This window comes from Chelonoidis abingdonii, chromosome 9 (genome assembly GCF_003597395.2).
Source record: "Chelonoidis abingdonii isolate Lonesome George chromosome 9, CheloAbing_2.0, whole genome shotgun sequence".
Classification (NCBI taxonomy): Eukaryota; Metazoa; Chordata; order Testudines; family Testudinidae; genus Chelonoidis; species Chelonoidis abingdonii.
This window is the reverse complement of record NC_133777.1, coordinates 41,346,035-41,366,820: the sequence shown is the minus strand read 5'-3', so window position 1 is coordinate 41,366,820 and position 20,786 is coordinate 41,346,035. Positions and strand designations below refer to the sequence as shown.

Genomic DNA, 20,786 nt, shown 5'->3' with positions numbered 1-20,786 from the left:
TACCAAAATATCCCCAGTTTCCTGACTGTTGTACCTGGTGGCTACTCTTTGACCAGCTGTAGAAAGGACTCTTTTCCTGAACTGTTCTCACTACACGTGTGTGTGTGTGTGTTCATGTGTGTGCAAAAAGTGCCTTGAGGGGGACAGGTGTGTCTCATAATGTTGTTTTTGGTCACCAGATGCAGAGAGGATGATGCAGCCATTTACCAGGCCTCTGCTAGGAATACCAAAGGCATTGTGTCCTGTTCCGGTGTCCTGGAAGTGGGAACCATGACGGAATATAAAATACATCAGAGGTGGTTTGCCAAACTCAAGCAAAAGGCTGAAGCCAAGTTGCATGAAATAGAGCAGAGCCGAAAAAGAGGGAAAGAAAACATGGAGGTGGAGAAGTTGAGGAGGACAAGTCCTGAGAGATTCCAGCGAAAGCGCCGGCTGACTGGGAATTTGAACCTGCGTTCAGGTGTCTCCCTATGGGACAAGGAAGATGTAGCAAAGGTGCATGTTGTGGATCCTAAGTCAAGGTTACGGGAAGATGTTGCAGAGCCCAAGGAGCCGTCCTTAAATGCAACTGCTGGATTTTCAAACAACTTCCTAACAAGGCCTCAGGATGCAGAGGTGACCACCAATGGAGACTTCTCTATGGAAAGTGGGGAGGAAAATGGAAATAGCTTTTTCACATACATCTATGAGACGGTGGAGGAAATAACTACCAAGCCCACCACCAGAGAGTCCTTTGCTAAAAAGAAGAAAAAGAAAGGAGAAGAACCTGCAGCTGTCATGGCAGCAAAACAGGAAGTTTCAAGTCAAGAAAATGGGCTGATAGAGAGCCAAAATCTCTCCCAAAGTCAAAGAAATGCCCCTCCCGTTGCCCTGCCGGGGAGCATGCAGTCAGTAGCTGCAATCAGCCAGCTGGTGGGAGACGTTCCAGAAGTCAAAGAACTTGGAATGCCCAGCAGTCAGGCTGCTGAAACTGGCAAACCTCAGCCATGTTCCCCACCTTCCAGGGGTGACACTTATTTCCCCTTGGCAGAGATGTATCTTGAGAGTGGAGCAAAACATGTAATGGCAGAGAAGATGCCGCAAACTCCAGAAGAAGCCAAGAATGGGACTCAGCTGCAGTCTCCGGCTGTGAGCATTAACAGGCAAAGAGAGATTCTTCCACCAGCATCTGAGGTGTTCCTAGTAGGGGCTGTAGCAAGAGAGGAGCAGAAAGGCCAACCTGTGGAACGGGAACTGGAGGGGAATGAGGCCATAGGTACTAAGGTAACCAAAAAGGAAAGTAAACTGCATGGGAATTTGAACAAGAAGAGAGTTGACCCTCCTAGCAGGACCCTGAAACCAAGTTCTGAGATGCGGCACTCCCTCCTAATGGAAAATGCATCAGGGACTTCTTGCATCTCCTCGTGCAAAAACATTCAAGAAACAGACTTGCTGGACTCTGTACAACTGAACACCAAGCAGCCCCTTCAGCCTGCTACCCCATCTCTGAACCAAGTGGCCTCGTGTCTGGATGTGTCCCAGCTGAGACAGGAGGCAGGAGGAAGCTTGTTTCAGGGCTCCCTGGAAGAACAGGTGGTCTTCAAAGTGCCATGTGAGGTAATGTAAGTTCTATTTTTTTTTTTTTGGTAGGCTGACCTCAGGCAAATGTTTCCAAATCAGCTAAGCAGTGAGCACAGATCACTCTTAGCTATAAACGGCAACTGGGAATGCTGAATGTGTATGACAGAGAGCATGATGACATCTGTTCAGTTTAGCAATGAGCCTCAGCTTCTAAGTGGTACAGTTAGTAGGTCGTTATGTAAAAGAAAAACAGACATGCCAGGTAGGCTTTGTGAACTTCACTGGGCAGCGGGTGGAATTTTGTTTACGTTGAAACATACATACAGTAGATCTGGCCATTTGTTGGCTCCATCGGCCCTGCTGGAACAATGCTTTTGATGGGTTGTTTTGCTGGCTGCTGAGTTGGAGCATTGCATCTGTTCCTGACCGTCACCGGTTCCTTTCAGTCCATGTCTATTTTTGTCACTTACTCTGAAGTGTTTTCCATGAAATGCAGTATTGAGCTGGAGGTTGCATGTTTCCTTATTAACAAGTTTCACGGCCCAACATCCTGTGATCCTGATTTCAGGGCCCAGTTGGGATTTTACATCTGAACAATGACATCAATGTGCAGGGGGGTAATTACAGTACAGATCTTGATGAATAAAGAGATTGAGTTGAGGCCCCACTGCCAGGAGAATAGAGAGCTGCAGGTTCATGTGGATTCAGTTTCCTGCTCCAGTTCCCCCAGAAGCTTGGAAAAAACTAAAACTTCCCACCTGTATAGCATTGTGATGGCCTGGGCCAGCTAGTTGTGACCTGCTTCTGCTCTCTGAAACCATCTCCTGTACACTGTTGTTACTACACCAGCAAAGAGGAGTACCATATTTCTGAGCAGGGGTTATTTCTGCCTGAGCATAGCCAAATTTACAGAGCGTAGCATAACTGTCACTCATACCACATACTTGGCTGGCAATGCAATACATCCACTGACTGTGATGGGAAGTTGGAACTGCCAGGTGTTCCAGCATTTCCCAAGGCTGGCACCTGCCTTCGTCTTCTAGATTTCCTTGCAGATGTGCAGCTGTAGCTGGAAGCACAACCTTATAATGTTAAGGAACTGGTCGAGATACGCTTCTGGACACAAGCTTCACAAAAAAAAAAAACGGTTACTCGCCCTCTCAACTGTTGTTCTTCGAGATGTGTTGTTCATGTCCATTCCAATCAGGTGTGTGCATGCACACATGCATGTTGGCTGGAAAATTTTTCCCATAGCAGTATCCATCGGGTTGGTCCGGGCACCCCCCGGAGTAGCGCCATCGTGGCACTCAATATAGGGCCCTACCGACCCGCCACCCCCTCAGTTCCTTCTGCCGGCTACTCAAACAGAGGGGTAGGAGGGTGGGTATTGGAATGGACATGAACAACAGTTATGAGAAAGTGAGTAACCATTTTTTCTTCTTCAAGTGCTTGTACATGTCAATTCCAATCAGGTTACTCCCAAGCCTAAGTTCTGGAGGTAAGGTCGGAGTCTTCCACTGTTTGGAGCACAGCTCTACTGCATTGTCTCTGTCTTGTTGGGTAATCGCATAATGTGCGGTGACAGTATGTATGGAGGACCACGTCGCCGCTCTGCATATTTCCTGGGTTGGGACTTGCTCCAGGAATGCTGCTGAAGAAGCTTGTGCCCTGGTGGAGTGTGAGCGGAGGGGCAGGCACCTCCGCCAGGTTATAGCATTCACGGATGCAGGACGTGATCCACAAGGAAATTCGTTTGGGGAGACTGGAAGACCCTTCATCCTGTCTGCCACAGCCACAAACAGTTGAATGGACTTCCTAAATGGTTTTGTTCTTTCAATGTAAAAGGCTAGTGCTCTGTGGACATCCAATTAGTGAAGCCTCTGCTCTTTGCCACTCGAGTGTGTCTTAGGATAGAACACTGGGAGGAAGATGTCCTGGTTGATGTGAAACTGGGAGACAACCTTCAGGAGGAAAGCTGGATGTGGCTTGAGCTGAAACTTGTCCTTATAGAACACAGTGTAAGGGGGCTCTGATGTTAGAGCCTTGAGCTCAGACACCTCCTGGCTGAGGTTATCGCTACCAGAAACACCACCTTGTATGACAGGTGGAGCAGGGAACAAGTCGACAGTGGTTCGAAGGGCGAACCCATCAATTTGGAAAGCACCAGATTGAGGTCCCAGTTCAGGGCCAGTTGTTGGATGTGCGGATATAGCCTGTCGAGACCTTTCAGGAAATGGCTGATCATAAGGTTGCCAAACACCAACTGGCCCTCTGAGCCTGGATGGAAGGCAGAGATGGTGGCCAAGTGAACCCTTTTTGAGGACATGGACAGTCCCTGCTGGTTGAGGTGGAGAAGGTAGCCCAGTATGGATGGTATAGAGGCGAGTGTCAGGGATGAGTGATGCTGTTCCGACCAGATTTGAGAATCTTTTCCACTTGGCAAGGTAGGTAGCCTTTGTGAAGGGTTTCCTACTGCCCAGGAGGACTTGTCTAACCAGGTCTGAGCAGGAGAGCTCTGTGGGGTTCAGCCATGAGGTGCAACAACTCGAGGTTTGGGTGCTGGAGACCACCATGATACTGAGATAAGTCCGGGAGGAACAGCAAGATAACTGGGGTTTCCACGGATATTTCCAGTAGAGATGTGTACCAGTGTCAACAGGGCCAGGCTGGAGCTATCAATATCACTGAAGCTTCATACCTGCATATATTGAGGAGCACCTTGTGAACGAGAGGGGTAGGCAGAAACGCATATAGGAGTTAGCCTCCCCATGGGAGTAGGAACACGTCCACAGAGGCACCTGGGCTGTGATTCAGGAAGGAGCAAAACTACTGGCACTTCCTCTTGCGTCGCATGTCGAACAGGTCCATCTGAGGAAACATCATCATTGGAAGATGGAGTTTGTGATGTCCGGGTGTAGGCACCACTCGTGGCTATGAAAAGACTTGCTGAGATGGTCCGCCAACTCGTTCTATACTCCTGGGAGGTACGATGTTTGCAGATGTATCAAATGAGCTATACACAAGTCCCACAGCGTGATGGCTTCCTGGCACAGGGGAGAGGAGCGTGCACTCTTCCCTCTCCCCCACCCCATTTGTTGATATAGAACATTGCTGTGGTGTTGTCTGTCATGATTGATACACATCTCCCTGTCAAGTGGGCTTGGAAAGTCTGGAATGCTAGACACATCTCTCTCAGCCCTCTGACATTGATGTGGAGAGCTAGTTCTGCCTGAGACCAGAGGCTTTGTGTCCTGAGGTCTCCCAGATGTGCTCCCCAGCCCAAGGCTGATGTGTCCATCACTGGCGAGAGGGATGGCTGAGAACCGGTGAAGGGGACCCCTTCACACGCTACCTGCGGGTCAAACCACCACTGGAAGGAGTTGAGGACTAGGCGAGGCAGAGTGACGACTCTTTCCAAACGGTCCTGAGCCGGCCAATACACCGAGGCTAGCCACAGTTGGAGAGGCCAGAGTCTGAGCCTGGCATGTTGCACCACACAGGTACAAGAGGCGATGTGTCCTAGAAGTTTCAGGCAATTCCTTGCTGTGGTAGTGGGAAACTGTCTGAGGCTTTGCATGATGTCACCTAGGGCCCAAAACCTCGCTTCCAGGAGGTATGCCCTGGTCTGTGTCAAGTCCAGCACCACCCCTATGAACTCTATCTGCTGAACTGGGGACAGAGTCGATTTCCCCAAGATAAGTTCAGGTTAAGGCCCAGTTCGTCGAACGTCATTCTTATGAAGTCTGCTTGTGCCTCCACTTGAGCCCTGGAGCAGCCCTTCATCAGCCAGTCGTCGAGGTACTGGAACACTTGTACCTGGTGCCTGCATAGGAACGTGGCCACAACTGCCATGCACTTGGTGAACACACGAGGCACCGCTGACAGGCCGAACGGGAGGACTGTGAATTGGTAGTGTTTGTTACTCACCACAAACCTGAGGTACCTTCTGTGGGATGGTGTAATTGCTATATGAAAGTAAGCATCCTTCAAGTTGAGGATGGCATACCAGTCCCCTGGATCCAAGGAAAGGATGATGGAAGCCAAAGAGACCATGTGGAACCTCCGTTTCCTCATGAACTTGTTGAGCTCCCACAGGTCTAGGATGGGTCTGAGCCTGCCTTTGGCTTTCACTATCAGAAATACAGGGAATAGAAACCCTTTCCCTTCTGCTCCTGAGGAACTTTTTCCACTGCCCCTAGCGATAGGAGCGAGTGCACCTCTTATATGAGGATTTGCTCGTGAGAAGAGTCTCTGAAGAGGGATGGAGAAGGGGGATGGAAGGGCGGGAGGGCAGAGAATTGGAGGGAGTATCCCCTCTCTATCGTGTGGAGCACCCAGCGATCCAATGTGATACAAACCCACGCAGGGTAGAAAAGGGATAGTCAGGATGAGAAGGTAAGGCAGGTTGGATAGAGTCCAAGTGCTGGTGTGCCACCCTCATTCACACCTTCAAAATGCCTGCCTCTAGCCAGATGAAGGTTTGGACAGGCCAGAGCTCTGGCCTGAGTACAGGTGCAGCCTCTTCCTGCCACTCCTGTTTCTCCTTCATGAGCCGTCCTGCCAGTTCTGCGGTTGATAGAACCGCGGAGGAGGTTACGGAGTAAAATGCCTCTGCTGTGTGGCGGGGGAATGGAGGCCTAGCCATTTGAGGGTGGCTCTCAAGTAATTTAGGCTATATAGTCTTTTATTCGTCTTTTTGGAAACTTAGAGTCAGACCCTCAAAAGGGAGATCCTGTATGGTCTTCTGGACCTCGCATGGCAGACCTGATCCCTGGAGCCAAGAGCCCCTTCTCATGGCAATTCCAGTAGAGATCACATGAGTGGCCGCATCAGCCCCATCCAGAGTGGCCTGTGATGAAGCTCAGAAAATTGCCCTCCTCCACCAGGGCTGAGAATTTGGCATGGGAGTCCTGCAGCAACAGCTCTGTGAACTTTGCCATTGCCCCCATGTATTGTATCAATACCTGCTGACAATGTCCTGCTGATTAGAAATGCAGAGCTGCAAGCCGCCAGTGGAGTAGACCTTTCTCCCAAAAAGGTTTGAGTCATTTCACCTCCCGATTCTTTGGGGAGGGGCCTTGGTAGCCCTGGCACTTGCATTGGTTAGCAGCATCCACGACCAAAGAATCTGGTGGAGGATGGGTGTAGAAGTGCTTGTAGCCCCTCGATGGCACAAAATAGTGTCTTTCATTGTGCTTAGCCATAGGAGGCAACAAGCCGGGCTCTGCCACACGGTTTTGGTGGTGTTTGCAATGGTCTTTATGAGGGGTAGGGCAAGACGAGCAGGTCTGGAGGAGGCAAGGATATCCACCACTGCACCCTCCACTACCTCCTCTGCCTGAATGCCCAGGCCCTGGGCAATCCTCATCAGCAATTGCTCTAGGACCCTGTAGTCCTCCAGGGCCGGGGCTACCAAAGTGCCCGCCAGCGCTTCATCTGGAGAGAAAGAGGAAGAGACCCCTGCAAGGAGTGGCTGCTCTCTTCTTTCCGTGCCCAAAGGGTCCTGCGGTGCTTGGGGATCCTGAGCTGGAGCCAATGTGAATGGTGCCGTGGCCCTCGGTGCCAGAGGTGTACACGTCGGTGCCGAGGCTGCCGGTGCTGAGGACGTCAGTGCTGAAACCATTGGGACTGGCATAGACAATGCTGGTGCTGCATGGGTTGGAATAGTGGCACCAGGGAACAAAGGAGCTACCCTCAATCCTGCCGATGCTGATGGTGCCAGAGAAGGTACAAAAGTGGCCAAGGTCACCACCACCTTGGAATGCGACCCTTTGCACTGCCCTTGGCCTTGGTGAAAGGACCAGGGAGTCTAAAATGAACACTGTGCCATGGGCTGCCACTGTGTGGGCCACTGCGCTGGGTGAGGGTGCTGGTCTCATGATGACCTGGACCGTCTACTTCTGCTCCTATGAGATTGATAAGAGTCTGACTCTGAGGTCTCCAAAAAGGAGGACCATGGAGGAGCGGTACTTCGAGGCATGGAGGGTCTGTGCCGATGGCTCAGGGACCAATGAGGCTGCTGACCCTGTGGTGTGCTGGGGATGAAGACCGCTGGGCCATCATTGTGGGCTTTCCCCTTGACGGTGCCAGGAGAATGACTGGTAATGATGACCTCTCCCGTCTAGGTGGGGAGAACAGTGCCGTGAGCTGGAGTAGATCCCGTGCTGCCTCAAACACTTCTGTGGTCGATGGGAGGTGTAGTTGTTGGCTCGGTCTCGGCGAGCGAGAAGGGTCCATTCTCGACCGCCCTACCATGGGGACAGGAGTCTATGTGACCATCTGTGGCAGTGAGGCTGAAATAGTGTGGCCCGACTCAGGTCTCATAATGGCCAGCTCCTTGGGTCTAGCCAGTGGGAGATGGGGAACAACCCCTCTCTGGCCTCTCTTCTTCTGTGGCACTGGCGATTGAGACCGGTGCCTGCCTGCGGCATGTGAGCTGCAAGTGGAGCCATGATGGTGCCAAGAATCCTTGTCTTTACTTGGCACCGATCTCCACGCCGATGGTGCTGGGGCACTGCATACCGAGGAGGAGGTGTTCGGTACCAGTGTTTTCTCCAGGAATTGAAAATGGGGGGTGGGGGTTGATATGTTCATAGTTCATTCATGTGATCAGGCAGAAGGTGACTTCTCTTAGAACACAAAATTCTATTCAATGATGAAAAAGAACACTCAACTGTAACTATTGTGACTGGGAGTAGCAAGAGATGAATTCCTACTTCTTTCATCCCAGGAAACATAACACAAAGATCGATTCGAGCCACTAGTGATGATAAAAAAGAAGTTGAAGTCAAATCTTCATTCATTCATTGTACAATATTCCACTCAGTGTTCAAATTCTCTATTCTGTCCTGAGTACATGGCAGCCTCATTGCTGGTAGTGCCTCACTCCGCTCAGCTGTCGATGTTTTATAGGACAGGCATCTGTAAAAGCTACTTAGAGGATGAGTAGAATCTAGAAATCGCTGTTGTAGATTTTTAAGAATCAGGTCTGTGTACTTTTTCAGTTGTCTTAACAAACACTTCTTGTCCTCTTCACTTGAGGATTCAATATAAATGCCTTCATTAGTCAACTTCTGGACTGAAGTCTTTGCATCTTCCAGTACTTTTCCAGTGGATAGCTCTCTGATTGATCCAAATGTAGCTTCTGTTGCTGGACAAAGATCTACTACTGTTGTAGCCAGTGCCTGGATGGCTTTGTTTAATGACTCAAGTGGTTTCAACAGTAGAATTACAAGAGAGAGAACGGCAACAGTCTTCTCTGAACGTAGTAGCAAAATTAATCCACCAGCCTCACTACTTAAATCCATCCCATCTTGGCAGATACTTTCCAAAGCCAGTAACAATGGTTGGAGTAATTTTAAGACAACAGGCACACATCGCGCATGAGAAAGCCAGAGGGTTTTCCCAGGCTGGACTAATTTGAACTTCAGTCCCAGTGTATCTTCTATATTTTCCAAGACATTCAGTCTTTTTGGACTCTTGCTGAAAAAAGAATATAATGAAGACATTAAATTTATAGCTTTTTAAATGTCTTTTGAAGAGTCTGCAGCTCGTACTAGCGCCAGTTGGAGTAGATGGCCTCTGCAGTGTGTGTAGGAGAGATTAGGGTTACACTTTTCTCTGAACAAAGCCTGTGCTCCACCAGGTCTTCCAGAGGAGTTTGCAGCTCCATCAAATGCACAAGCAGCCACCTGTTTGGGGTCCAGTTGACAAGCATTTAACTCTTCTAAGATGTGGGTTGTCACAGATGCAGCCGATGTGTCTTCTATAACTTGAACATCTAGAAACGCATCTGACTGGCCTACCACTGACATCAAGATAACGTACACAATGACTTAATACTTGATGCCCATTTGCATTGGTGCATTCGTCAGCCATGAATGCACATTTTTTGAATGTGGTGAGAGAGTTCTTCAGTTTTTCAGCTGCTGAGTCTTTCACTGTTGCACCACATGCTTCTGGGCAGTCAGTTGAGTTTCTTGCAGAAAGATAGTGAGCATTTGCTGGTCTTGTTCGGAACCAGTGTTCAACTTCAGGATTAACAAGTGACAATGCACTTAACATTGGCCTCCAGTTTGTAGTGTGTGGTATCTCTTGCTTAAATATAAAGTATGATGCCACAGCCATGTTTGTTCGCATGAACTGTGTTGTGTCTCCAGCATTCTTAACAGCCTCATTAACACTCACCAGTGTTGTCCTTGGTCATTGGAGATTCAGAGTTAAGAGATGCTTTCACATGAATTCATCTCCCAGGTGGCGGGCAAGAAGGCACCTTGCTCGTTCCTCTAGCTGCTCACTGTTCACTCTGGCCACTGTTATTCATTGTGCCACTGTTCACTCCATTTCTCTGTTGCCAGTGGCCCTGCGCTGACACCTTCTGCTGCCACCTGCCACTGTGAGCTCTGGGAGTTGGTCTCTTGAGGGTCCACCTAGCTCTCAGTGATTTCAGCTGAGCTCTCAGTGGGGGAACCTCGCTGCTAGTGCAGACTGTCTCTTCCACAGAAACACTGTCCCACAGCAGGGTCTAAGCACTTAGACCTGATTATCAGTGATTTCAGCTGTAGTGGTAACTTAACAAAACAAATGACTATCTGTGGCGGCGTGGGCAAATTTGGGTTTGGAAATTTTATGGTGGGCCATGAATGCTCACAAGATTGGGGGTTGGGGTATGGGAGGGAGTGAGGGCTCTGTCTAGGGGTATGGGCTCTGGGGTGGGGCCAGATGTTAGGCGTTCAGGGTGTGGGAGGGGGCTCTGGGCTGGGGTAGGGAGTTGGCATGTGGGTGGGGAGTGAGGACTCTGGGTTGCAGGAGGGTGGGACCGAGGGGTTTGGAGGGCAGGAGGGGGATCAGGGCTGGGGCAGGGGGTTGGGGCACAGGAGAGGGTCAGGGGTACAGGCTCTGGGCGGCACTTACCTCAGGCAGCTCCTGGAAGCAGCAGCATGTCCCCTCTCCAGCTCCTATGTGGAGGCGCAACCAGGTGGCTCTGCGCAGTTCCCCATCTGCAGGCACCACCTCTACACCTCCCATTGGCCCCATTTGCTGGCCAATGGGAGCTGTGGAAGCAGCACTTGTGGCAGCATGTGGAGCCCCCTGGCTGTCCCTACGTGTAGGAGCCAGAGGGAGGATGTGCCACTGCTTCTGGGAGCTGTGCAGAGCAAGTCCCCGACCCTGCTCCCCGGCAGGAGGTCGAGGGCCGGATTAAAATTTCTGAAGAGCTGGATGCGGCCCCCGGGCCGTAGTTTGCCCACTCCTGATCTATGAAGCCTAATAAGCTCTGTCGTTAAACAGTGGAGAGGGGCAGGTCAAACAATACTTGTGACTCAGGCAGACCAAAAGCCAAAAGCTGTCCCCACCCTCCCTCTTGATGCCCTCAATCAGCACAGGCTAATGTACAGTTCTACTGCCCTTTACTCATACAATAAGAATAACAACATTTCATTACCCCAGCAATCAAGTGATTTGTAACTCAACCCCAGCCAAAAATCTATCACTTGGGCAACACAGTTCTGTTCGCTGGATACCTAGGTAGATTAGATGTGAATGTAAATACAATCTGGTCCTGAGGCCTTTCCCCCCAGTCTCCAGCTCATCACTAGCTGTCAGGGAGAGCTCCTTTAGACTTTGCTTACAAATCATAATTTGAAATTATTAGGTTGGCCAATATCACCGAAATGAATGCACTGACATTGTCGTAAAAAACAACAGCTGTATAAGTCAGCTAATCTATGTTCATACTTTTCAAATCTATTATACTTTTTTCAGATACATGTATTTTATCATACTCTTTATATGCTTTTAAAGTGTGTCTTAATGTTTCAATTTCAATTCAAATGTCCAAACAATCACTAAATTGGCAACACTTCATGTAACTAGTTCACAAAACTGAGGGGGTGGGAATTCAAGGGGAGTATAAACCCCCACTAGGGGCGGTGTAGGGAAATCCCTGCTCGGCATTGGGGTTCCATTGGAACTGAACTGCTGCTTCCAGTAGGAGGATCTTCAGGCGCTGATCTCTATCTTTCAGTATCCTGGGGTGAAACCCCCTGCAGATCCTATAGCGATCCTTTTGATGGCTCTCCTCCAAACACAAAGTGTGAGGGTCACTTCTGGGCGTACGCTTGCCTCAGACCTCACAGGCTTTGAAGACAGGAGACCACAGCATGCCCTTGCATTGGGATAGCGCTTGAGGGGAAGCCCTTCCAAAGGAAACTTAAGAACTAAATAAAGTACCTACTAATTACTTAACTCTAAGTATTGAACTAATGAGAACTATATACAGACTGCCAAATGCACTTGTCACGACAAGAGCAAAGGGAAGTTCCAACTAACTGTCACCGGTGGTAAGAAGGAACTGAGGGGGTGGTGGGGCTGGTAGGGACCTATACTGAGTACCATGATGGTGCCGCTCCAGTGGGCGCCCGGACTGACCCGATGGATACTGCTAGGGGAAAAATCTTCCGGCTGCTATGCACCTGCACGCGCACACACCTGATTGGAATTGTCATGAACAAGCACTTGAAGAAGAATTGAGGTTCTGTATCCTGGAGTCATCTGCAGTTATCCCAGGGCAGTCCCCTGGACCCTTCTTTAAGCTGACTACACAGCCCCCATGGGCCATATCACTTCTCTTACCATCAAGCTGCTGCATTAATCCCTGGCATGCCACAAAAATCCACAGCAACACTGCTCCTGACCTTCCCGCCTGCCACTTCGCTTTGTGCTGCTTGCTCCTGATCAGGAGGGTGTCTGGCACCAGTCATGTCCTGCTATCCTTAGAGCTTTGTCTACACTGGAAAACGCATCCTCTTAGAAAACATGCTCCCTAACGAACAAGTGGATAAATGCCATCTCGCACCTAGTGTAGACATAGAGAGTCATATCTGGAACATTAGCTGGTCGTAGTAACGCTATTGGAACTATGCTAGCGAAGGCATTCCTAAAGGTGTTAAACTCGTCTACACTGGGTACTAAGTGGTGGTTAGAATGTGCTAATTGACTGTCATGAGTTTTAAAACAAAAACAAAAATCTTTCCCTCGGTCTGGACAGCGCGTTAGTGTCAGTGTTTTCCAGGCTCCAGCACTGACATCAGCACCATCTCAAATAGATTCCCTCTGAGCAGAGCTTGGCTGTAGTGGGAAAACTGGAGCCAAAGCCTGATCCACTTCTGACCCAAAGATCAGAGAAGTTGGTTCTGAATTAACTGCTTCTCTTCATTCTGTCCATGGTGTAAATGCTGTAAAATAGGAAGTGCTCTTGCTACAGTACAGATAACAGACATTAATTATATTTGCTGTGGAGCATCTTTACGAAATCCTTTGACAACATTCAGTTTTCTAATCAGCTGAGGTTAAATGGAATTTGTGCTCCATCACCTGGCCTCACAGCCTGGGTCTAATAAGGTGTCCACACTACAAGGCCTTGACTTGACATTGTCATGCTGTGCTAAAATGAACAAGCTCTGGGAGGATGGTGTACATTGAAGCTCATCCAAGGCAGCTCTTTTCTGTGAGATGTTGCAAATTCTGTGAGGTTTGCCAGCTCTTCTCCCGCTAGACCAACCCATGGGATGATCTCCTCCTCTGTCATAGATTACAGCTACTGCTACATCCTGACTGGCCCTGTCTTTGCTGTCCTGCATGTCTGCCTGCCTCAGGGATCTCTCCTCCAGGGTGTCTGCTGCCAGCACGTCAAACTGAGCTCCTCTTCACTCATCCAAACACACCCCTTCCCTCCATCACTCTGTAACTCCACCATCTTCTGGATCCCCCGGCTTGCACTTTAGGATCACATGAGTTGTCTCCTCCATCATCCACGCCTTTGCCGAGACTGCCAGGTCTTCCTCTGTTACACTGCCATAACTGACTCATTCCTCTCCAGCCCCATCCCCAGTAGTCCAAGCCATGGCCATCTTTTTCACCTCAAAGATTGTATGCACTGTAATAAGAGTCTGACAGAGAGGAGCTGGAAAGAGACTGTACTTTATTGCCTAGTCCCAATCACATGATTGGGTTGGGATGACAAGGTTAGTATCCTTTCCCATGACAGGATCTGTATCCATTGTCTCCAGGGGTCACCATTACATCTCTCCACCTCACCCCGTTTTTCTTTTGTTCAAAGGAGAATAAAACACACAAGCTAAAAATAACCACGGACTAACAAATAGCTTTAGGCTAAAGCTAGTGACTGCATCCGAGCCTCCAGGGCTTCCTTCTGCAGGGGGCTGCTTAGGTGAATTCACCACCTGTATCCTGTATTTGCTGTTCCTCAAGTTCTTCACTGTCAGTGAAGCATGCTACTTCTTTCAGCACACCAGCACTGTCAGTCATATCAAGAAACAGAGCCGGGCTTTGCTTAGCAGTGTTGTGTTGCAGCTGCAGGCACAGCCCCTCAAGGGTGGTTGTGATAGAGATGGTGTAGATGTTACCTGGTCACATTGCCAGGTGTTTTCTCTTTGGAATCTGAATGTTCTCCCTTACTTTGCAATGGGGGTACCTGTCTGCCATTCTTGTTGTAACATTTCTTCTCTTCTAGTGTCCTTGCTCCTCTTTTTTGACTGTTAATGGCCATGGCTGCACTTGAAGCTGGGCGTGTGATTCCCAGCTGGAGGAAACATATCAGCACTAGCTCTCATCAGGCTAGCACAATAAAAATAGCATGTAGCTGCAGCAGCACGAGCAGTGGAAGTGGCTCGCCCCGAGTGCGTGCCCACCACAGCCCAGCTGAAGAGACTTTCAAAGCAGTTGGAGCTGTGCTATAGCCCGGACCCTGGCAGCCAGAACTGCTTTGGCTAACCACAGCCGCATACCCATCACTCTTCTTGATTGCCAACATACCTGTGACACTGAGACCTGCTCTTCCCTATGTGGATGCACAGGTGGAGGAATGGTTATAGGCTGTCCATCCCTCATTCTCTCCCATACCACACAGGTCATGCTGTTACAAAGTTTGCTGCTGTGTGCTGTCACCTCTCCTGCTGCTTCTCCCCTTTGGAATTTGAGAACACTCCTGTGGCAATTCCAGAAAAGACAATATTGGGAAATCCTGTTCTGTATTGTGATCCTCTTTTGAGGCAAGTCAGAGTATCTCTGGTGATACCTGTGAAATAGTAGCAAGTACCCCATGGCCAGTGGAGGTGAACTGGCTACACCGATTGCCCATTGACCTGCGTGAATCAAAGTCCTGCTGTACCATTCCATTGGACATGGATGTAGGGGCAGAGTTGAGGTTGTGTGGGAAATGTCACCTTAGCTCTTTGTTTCCTGGTTCTCCAATGTTTCTGTTTTGCTTGCTGATGTTAGGTAACGCTCTTGTAAAGTGGGGGTGTGAGGTACCTTAGCTCTGCTTCGCTGGGGTTCTAACCTTTAAATCTCAACTCTCCTATTTCGGGAGAGCTGGAGGACTCAGGGCAGGGTGAGTGCCTGCAACTGGCCTTCCATGGTAACAAATGGTTTGTGAGTTAATATGACTGCTGGAGAAGCTAGTTCTCTCTGATCCTTTCTGCAGGAAATGCTTTTATTAACAGCTTCCTAGGGATTTTCTGATTTCAGCTCCTCCTCTCTTGGGGGAAGCTCAGGAGTGAGTGTATTGGAGGTTCTTGGGGACTGTTCTGAGTGCCCTGCAGGGCAGATGATTTGCTAGCGGGGACTCAAGGAAACAGCTTTTTGCACTTCTATTCAGCTAATGGAGAGTATTAGGGCCTCCTCTGTGCCCATAGTCGGATGCCACATAAATGGTTTATCAGGTTTTTCAAGAGGTTTCAGCACTCAGAAGCACATCGTCTCTGCATCACCAAGGCTGAAGTGGAGGCTGCTTGTCACTTGACTATATTAGGTGATATGGAGCAGTGCGTGGGCTCAGGCACAAGTGAGAGTCTTGCTTTGCGTGAGTGAGGGGGAACTTGTACTCTGAGCCGTGACCTTCTTCCATCAAGAATACATGGCTGTGGATGCCAAACCCCACTGCTAATGTGGTAGTGAGAGGGAAGGGTAATGACTGAGGATCGCATGGCCACATGGCACATCGGCAGTGATGCTGCTGTGACCCCGAACTTCATCTTGCCCAAATGGAAGGACCGGGGATAGCAACTGCCCCACAGGGAAGAGGGGAGGATGCCAGGTGATGTGCATTGGAGGGAATGATTTGAACCATTCATACACCTTACAGAGTTCTGAACGAATTGGCAACTCAGGAAAAAGCTCTGGACATCGTTGCAGGCAGCTCAGTGAAACCTCTGCTTCATGTCCAGCTGAGGTCAGAAAAGCAAACCGAATGTTAGGCTGTGTAAAGAATGGGATAGTGAATGATATGGAGAATATACTTGTGCCTTTATGTGAATCAATGGAGTAGCCTCATCTGGATACCATGGGCAGCACTAGCCACCTCATCTCTAGAAAGATATTGAGGAACTAGAGGGGTTCAGAGAAGGGTGACAAGAATGATTAGTGGCTTGAAAAACTCTCATACGAAGAAAGATGAAAGATTGGGATTGTTATCTTGGAGAGGAGATAGATAAGAGGGGACATGATAAAAGTATATAAAATAATGACTGGCCTAGGGAAGGTAAATCGGAAACGTCTTCAGTTCTCTCTGTCTCATAACACAAGAATAAGACACAAGAGATTGGAAGATGGCAAAGTCAATATTGATCAAAGGAAATACTTGTTCACACAACATGTACTTAGACTTTGTAACTCATTGCCACAGGACGTCAGAGTGGTCAAGAATTTAGCAGAGGGAGACTGGATGTTTGTATGGATATCAGAAATATCTAGTTATAATAGTTGATGTTTAAAAAAGTTTTGGAAAGGAGATAAAACCTCCTGCTTCCATCTTTAAACTGATCTCTCACTATTAGGGGTTAGGATGAGACCTTCACAGGGGGGAGATTATCCCATATTTGCCAGTTGAGGGCTGTCTTGCAGCTTCTGGTACTGATCATTGTTGGAGAGTGATGCTGGGGTAGAAGAACCTCTGCTCTGCTCTCCTCTGCTCTGTTCTGGCATCCCCATGCCCTTTTCACAGGAATTGCTAAGGGAAAGATGGGAGAGAGTGTTTCTCCCATTGTTTCATCATGACATCTACATTTTGGGATTTGCAGTCAACAACAACATACCACTTTTACTGGGAAATGGGCTTCCCCAGGCTTATGTGCTTTGTGTGTGCCATTTCTTGATGTGTTACAATTGTGTAACATGAAGGGAAAGTTCTGGCACGAAGACTCCGGTTAGCCAGGGCCAGCTCTAGCTATTTCGCTGCCCCAAGCACAGCAGCACACCGTGGGGGGGGCGCTCTGCTGCTCACCGGTCCCGCGGCTCCGGTGGACCTCCTGCAGGCGTGCCTGCGGCTGCTCCACCAGAGCTGCCTGCCGCCCTCCCGTTAACCGGCAGAGCGCCCCCTGCAGCATGCCGCCCCAAGCACGCGCGTGGCGTGCTGGGGCCTGGAGCCAGCCCTGCGGTTAGCAACTCTGCTCCTCCAGCCCACGGAGCACTGTGCAATAAGAGTAAAGCTCATCGGTGTGGGAAATACAACTTCCTCAGTGGCTGGTCTGAGACTGTGGCGTGAATTCCCCATCAGAAACCTCCCCATTTTCAGCTCCAAGTGCCAGGCATGTTTCTTTGATCTTGCCTTCACTAACATAAGCACAAAGAAGCATGGGCATGTAAAACAATAACATTAAAAAAATTCAGCAAGACACTTAACTGCACGCACGTCTTATCCTGAGGAGATGCTGGGAGAACAAACACCACATGACAGAAGCTAGTCACGTTGATTAATGCACTGCTGGAAGGTGCTCCAATGCTATGGTGTTGAGTGCTGGATGAGAACATGTAGAGAAGAGAATTGAATGTGATGGAGCCATGGTCTTTACATGGCAGGAGCATAGCTACAAGTAAGGGCCTGATTTTTCAGAGGTGTTGAACCCCCACAGGTCTAACTGCAATCAGTGGGAGCAAGGGGCACTCATACACTTTAAGGTCAGAAGGGACCATCGTGATCATCTAGTCCGACCTCCTGCATATTGCAGGCTATAGAACCTCACCCACCTGCTCCTGTAATAGACCTCCAACCTCTGGCTGAATTAATGATGTCTTCAAATCATGGTTTAAAGACTTCAAGTTACGGAGAATCCACCATTTACACTAGTTGAAACCTGCAAGTGATCCATGCCCCACGTTGCAGAGGAAGGTGAAAACCCCCAAGGGTCTCTGCCAATCTGACCCAGGAGAAAATTCCTTCCCAACCCCAAATATGGTGATCAGTTAGACCCTGACCATGTAGGCAAGACCCACCAGCCAGACACCTGGGAAAAACTCTCTGTAGTAACTCAGGGCCTCCCCATCTAGTGTCCCTCAACCCCCTTGTAATCAGGCCCTAACTGTTTGGTCCTATCCACAGAGGCAAGACCAGATGATGATCCAATATGGTATCCGGACCCCATGCAGTGTAGTGTAGATGGGCCCAGGGTTCTAAGTTAACGCCAAGTGAATACAGGCAATAACATAATAATGGTTTCCCTTTTGTTCCTAGGCTCGGGAGGCAGTGAAGCAGGTGGTGTCCTCCACCAGTGACCTGAAACATTCAGCGTTGAAGCCAACGGAGGACACTAATTCTCAAGCCAGCCAATTAAAGGAGCTCACAAGACGGAAGCCCATACGCATGGAGAGAGAGACAGAGCAGTCTGAACAGCCATCCAGCCCCAGGCTGCGAGGAACAGGGATGCTAAAAATAAGCCAGGAGAGTTCCCAGAGGCCTCTGGCAGGTTCTCCTGGCCTCACACAGCCCAGCTGGGAGGAACATCCACCTTGGAAAGAGGAGGGAGCAGGGCATTCCCTGAATTTCCCAGGCAAAGAGACCCAGCAAAGACCAACTCCAAGTGAGGAGAATGAGGAGCTAGCTACAGCTGGGTCAGCATTGAAGAAAGCAAGTTGTATGCCTGGAGGCAAAGCCCTGCTTAAGCCAGGTGCCTGCTGGAGTGGAATGGGGGAGGGTGAGAAGATTGCTCAGCCATTAACTGCAGAAACAGAGACAGCTGGAAGCTGGTTAGGGGACAACTTGTCCTGCATAGAGGTAGAGGAGAGCCCTGTGGAGCCCTCCCATGAGACCTCACAGCAAGCAGATGGAGTGGTGGGTGGGGTGTCCTGGGTGCCTAAACAGGCAGCTCCGGTCTCCACCCAGGTGAGTAAGGAAGAGCTGCGTCCCATTGCCATTGCAGAGATTTCTGAGTCTGTGGAAGCACCAGGCTCAGCTTCCCCTTCTCCAGTCAAAGAAGCCCCTGCTGATGGGAAACAATCAGCAGCCCAGCCACCAGGTGACATGACAAGAGAAATGGAGACTAGGAAAACAAATGAATCTGCACCAACACTGGCTGCTATGCCTCACCGCAAGCGGCTTCCAGTCAGCCCTGCCATGGAGCGCAGTGCCAAGCTGGCACCTGTGTCACTGACTCCTGAGAGTGGGGAGGAAAGTGAGCAGAGAGCTGTGACTCCAGGCAAAGAGCCAGCGGCTGCAGCTGGGAGAAACAGCATGACCTCTACAGGTACATCTAAACTGAAAACAGAAGCACCACTCGCTCCGCGGGCTGAAGAGAGAACTCCGGATGGGGAAGTATCCCTGGAGCACAAAGTACAGCACAGAAACCTAGTGTCCTCCTTGAAGAATTATTTACTTCTGCTTTTAAAAATGTCCTCGTCGGAGCCGGATAAAAGTAAGGGCCCCACAGAGAAGGACACTGAGACTGAAGAGAAAGAGAGCCAGCCTGCTGGGGAGGAGAAAGCACTGCTGGAAGTGGGCATTGCAGGGCTAAGCCCTGGCACATCAAGGAAAATCTTAGAAAGGGTGCAAAATAACCAACTCTTCCAAAGTGCAGAGAGCTTGCATTTAAGCCCCAGAACGTCTAGAAGGCTCACGGGAATGATTAACCAAGAATTAGTTACCAGCAGAGAGGCTCTGGGTATCAGTCCTTTAACATGTAGCACACTGCCAGCCAGGGAGGCATCTGAACCAGAAGGGTCTGCCCTGCTCTCTGTTCCTTCTATCGTGGTGGGTAACATGCCCCTTGAGGGAACAAGACAGGCAGACAATGGGCTTTCTGATCTGCATCTCGAAAGCAGCGCGAAGGAAAACTCCAGTGACCTGGCTGCAGCATTACCTTGTGCCACACCAGAGGAGCTTGCCTCTGGGGCTCGACGCAAGATATACTTGGCCAAAAGCAAGCAGGTGGAGGAGGCAGAGGCTGCAGCCTCAGAGAGCCAAGTGCATCTGAAGAGGGACAGCCCCACTGTGTCTCCCCGACAGTCCAGGAAGAACCCAGCTCTGTTACAAGCCGCTGTTCCAACTCTGTCTCCTCCTATGGACCGACACTCCCCAACCCTCCCCAGAAAGATGGCGACACTTGAAGTTCCCAAGGCGTATGAGGAGCCCTCAGAGGAAATCAGTGGGACCCCGGAAGGCCCTGAAGTCACTAAGCAGGAAGGACAGGCAGGGGAGTCAAGGAAAACAAACAATCCATTTAAAGGTAAGAAAAACATGAGAGGCAAGGACAGCATGGGATACCCCCAGGCAGGAGAGATGTAGACACAGTCTCTCACCCTACATATAGTACACACTAACCCCCAGAGTTTGCGAGCCTGGAGGGGTTGCTGTGGGAGTACGTAGGACAGCAGCAGGAAGCAGTGACATGTCCTTGCAGTAGCAGGGAGCCACGAGGACTTCTGGGAATGGGTAACATGCAGAATGTGAAATCTCCGCAGGTTTCTAGACCTACCCATGCCTGTCCTTCCTTTGACATGGGTACAGGCTAGTCCAAAGGGGCATCTCCTGCTCCCATCGAAGGCAGATGACTGGAGAAGTCACACCAGGGTAAAGAACCCTGCCATTTCAGATACCAGTGTCCCCTTCTCTCAGCCTGGGTGGGAAAGGATCCACCTCCTTTTCTGTGGAGTTTGGAAAGCAGAGCAGAATCCTGAGCAGTTCACATCCCGAAAGCCTGTACAGTTACTAAGTAATTACCCAGGGCCCCCCGTTTAAAGTATGCATCCAGAACACAGACAGCAGTGAGAGCAGGAGACACCCACCATCAGCAGCACTAGAGAGACGGGCTTTGCTGGGGCTTTCTAGGGTTAGGAGGACCAAAGCCAGGATTAGGGTAAGGGCTGGGAGCCAAGGATCTGCAGAACCCCCAAAGGAGAATCTGCTGTAGACCACATTGTAGCTCACTGTGAGGCTC

General features: G+C 49.8%; 1 protein-coding gene across 2 annotated transcripts in view; it reads left to right on the top strand.

Annotated features, from left to right (window-relative positions):
- The window catches only part of ALPK3 (alpha kinase 3), a 95,662-nt gene that overhangs the window by 64,328 nt on the left and 10,548 nt on the right, over positions 1-20,786 (top strand). For both annotated transcript variants that reach the window (XM_032799811.2, XM_032799810.2), the window contains 2 exons: positions 180-1,596; positions 18,089-20,075. In XM_032799811.2, coding sequence (XP_032655702.1) covers positions 180-1,596; positions 18,089-20,075 — 3,404 coding nt within the window. The remainder of the gene's footprint in view (positions 1-179; positions 1,597-18,088; positions 20,076-20,786) is intronic.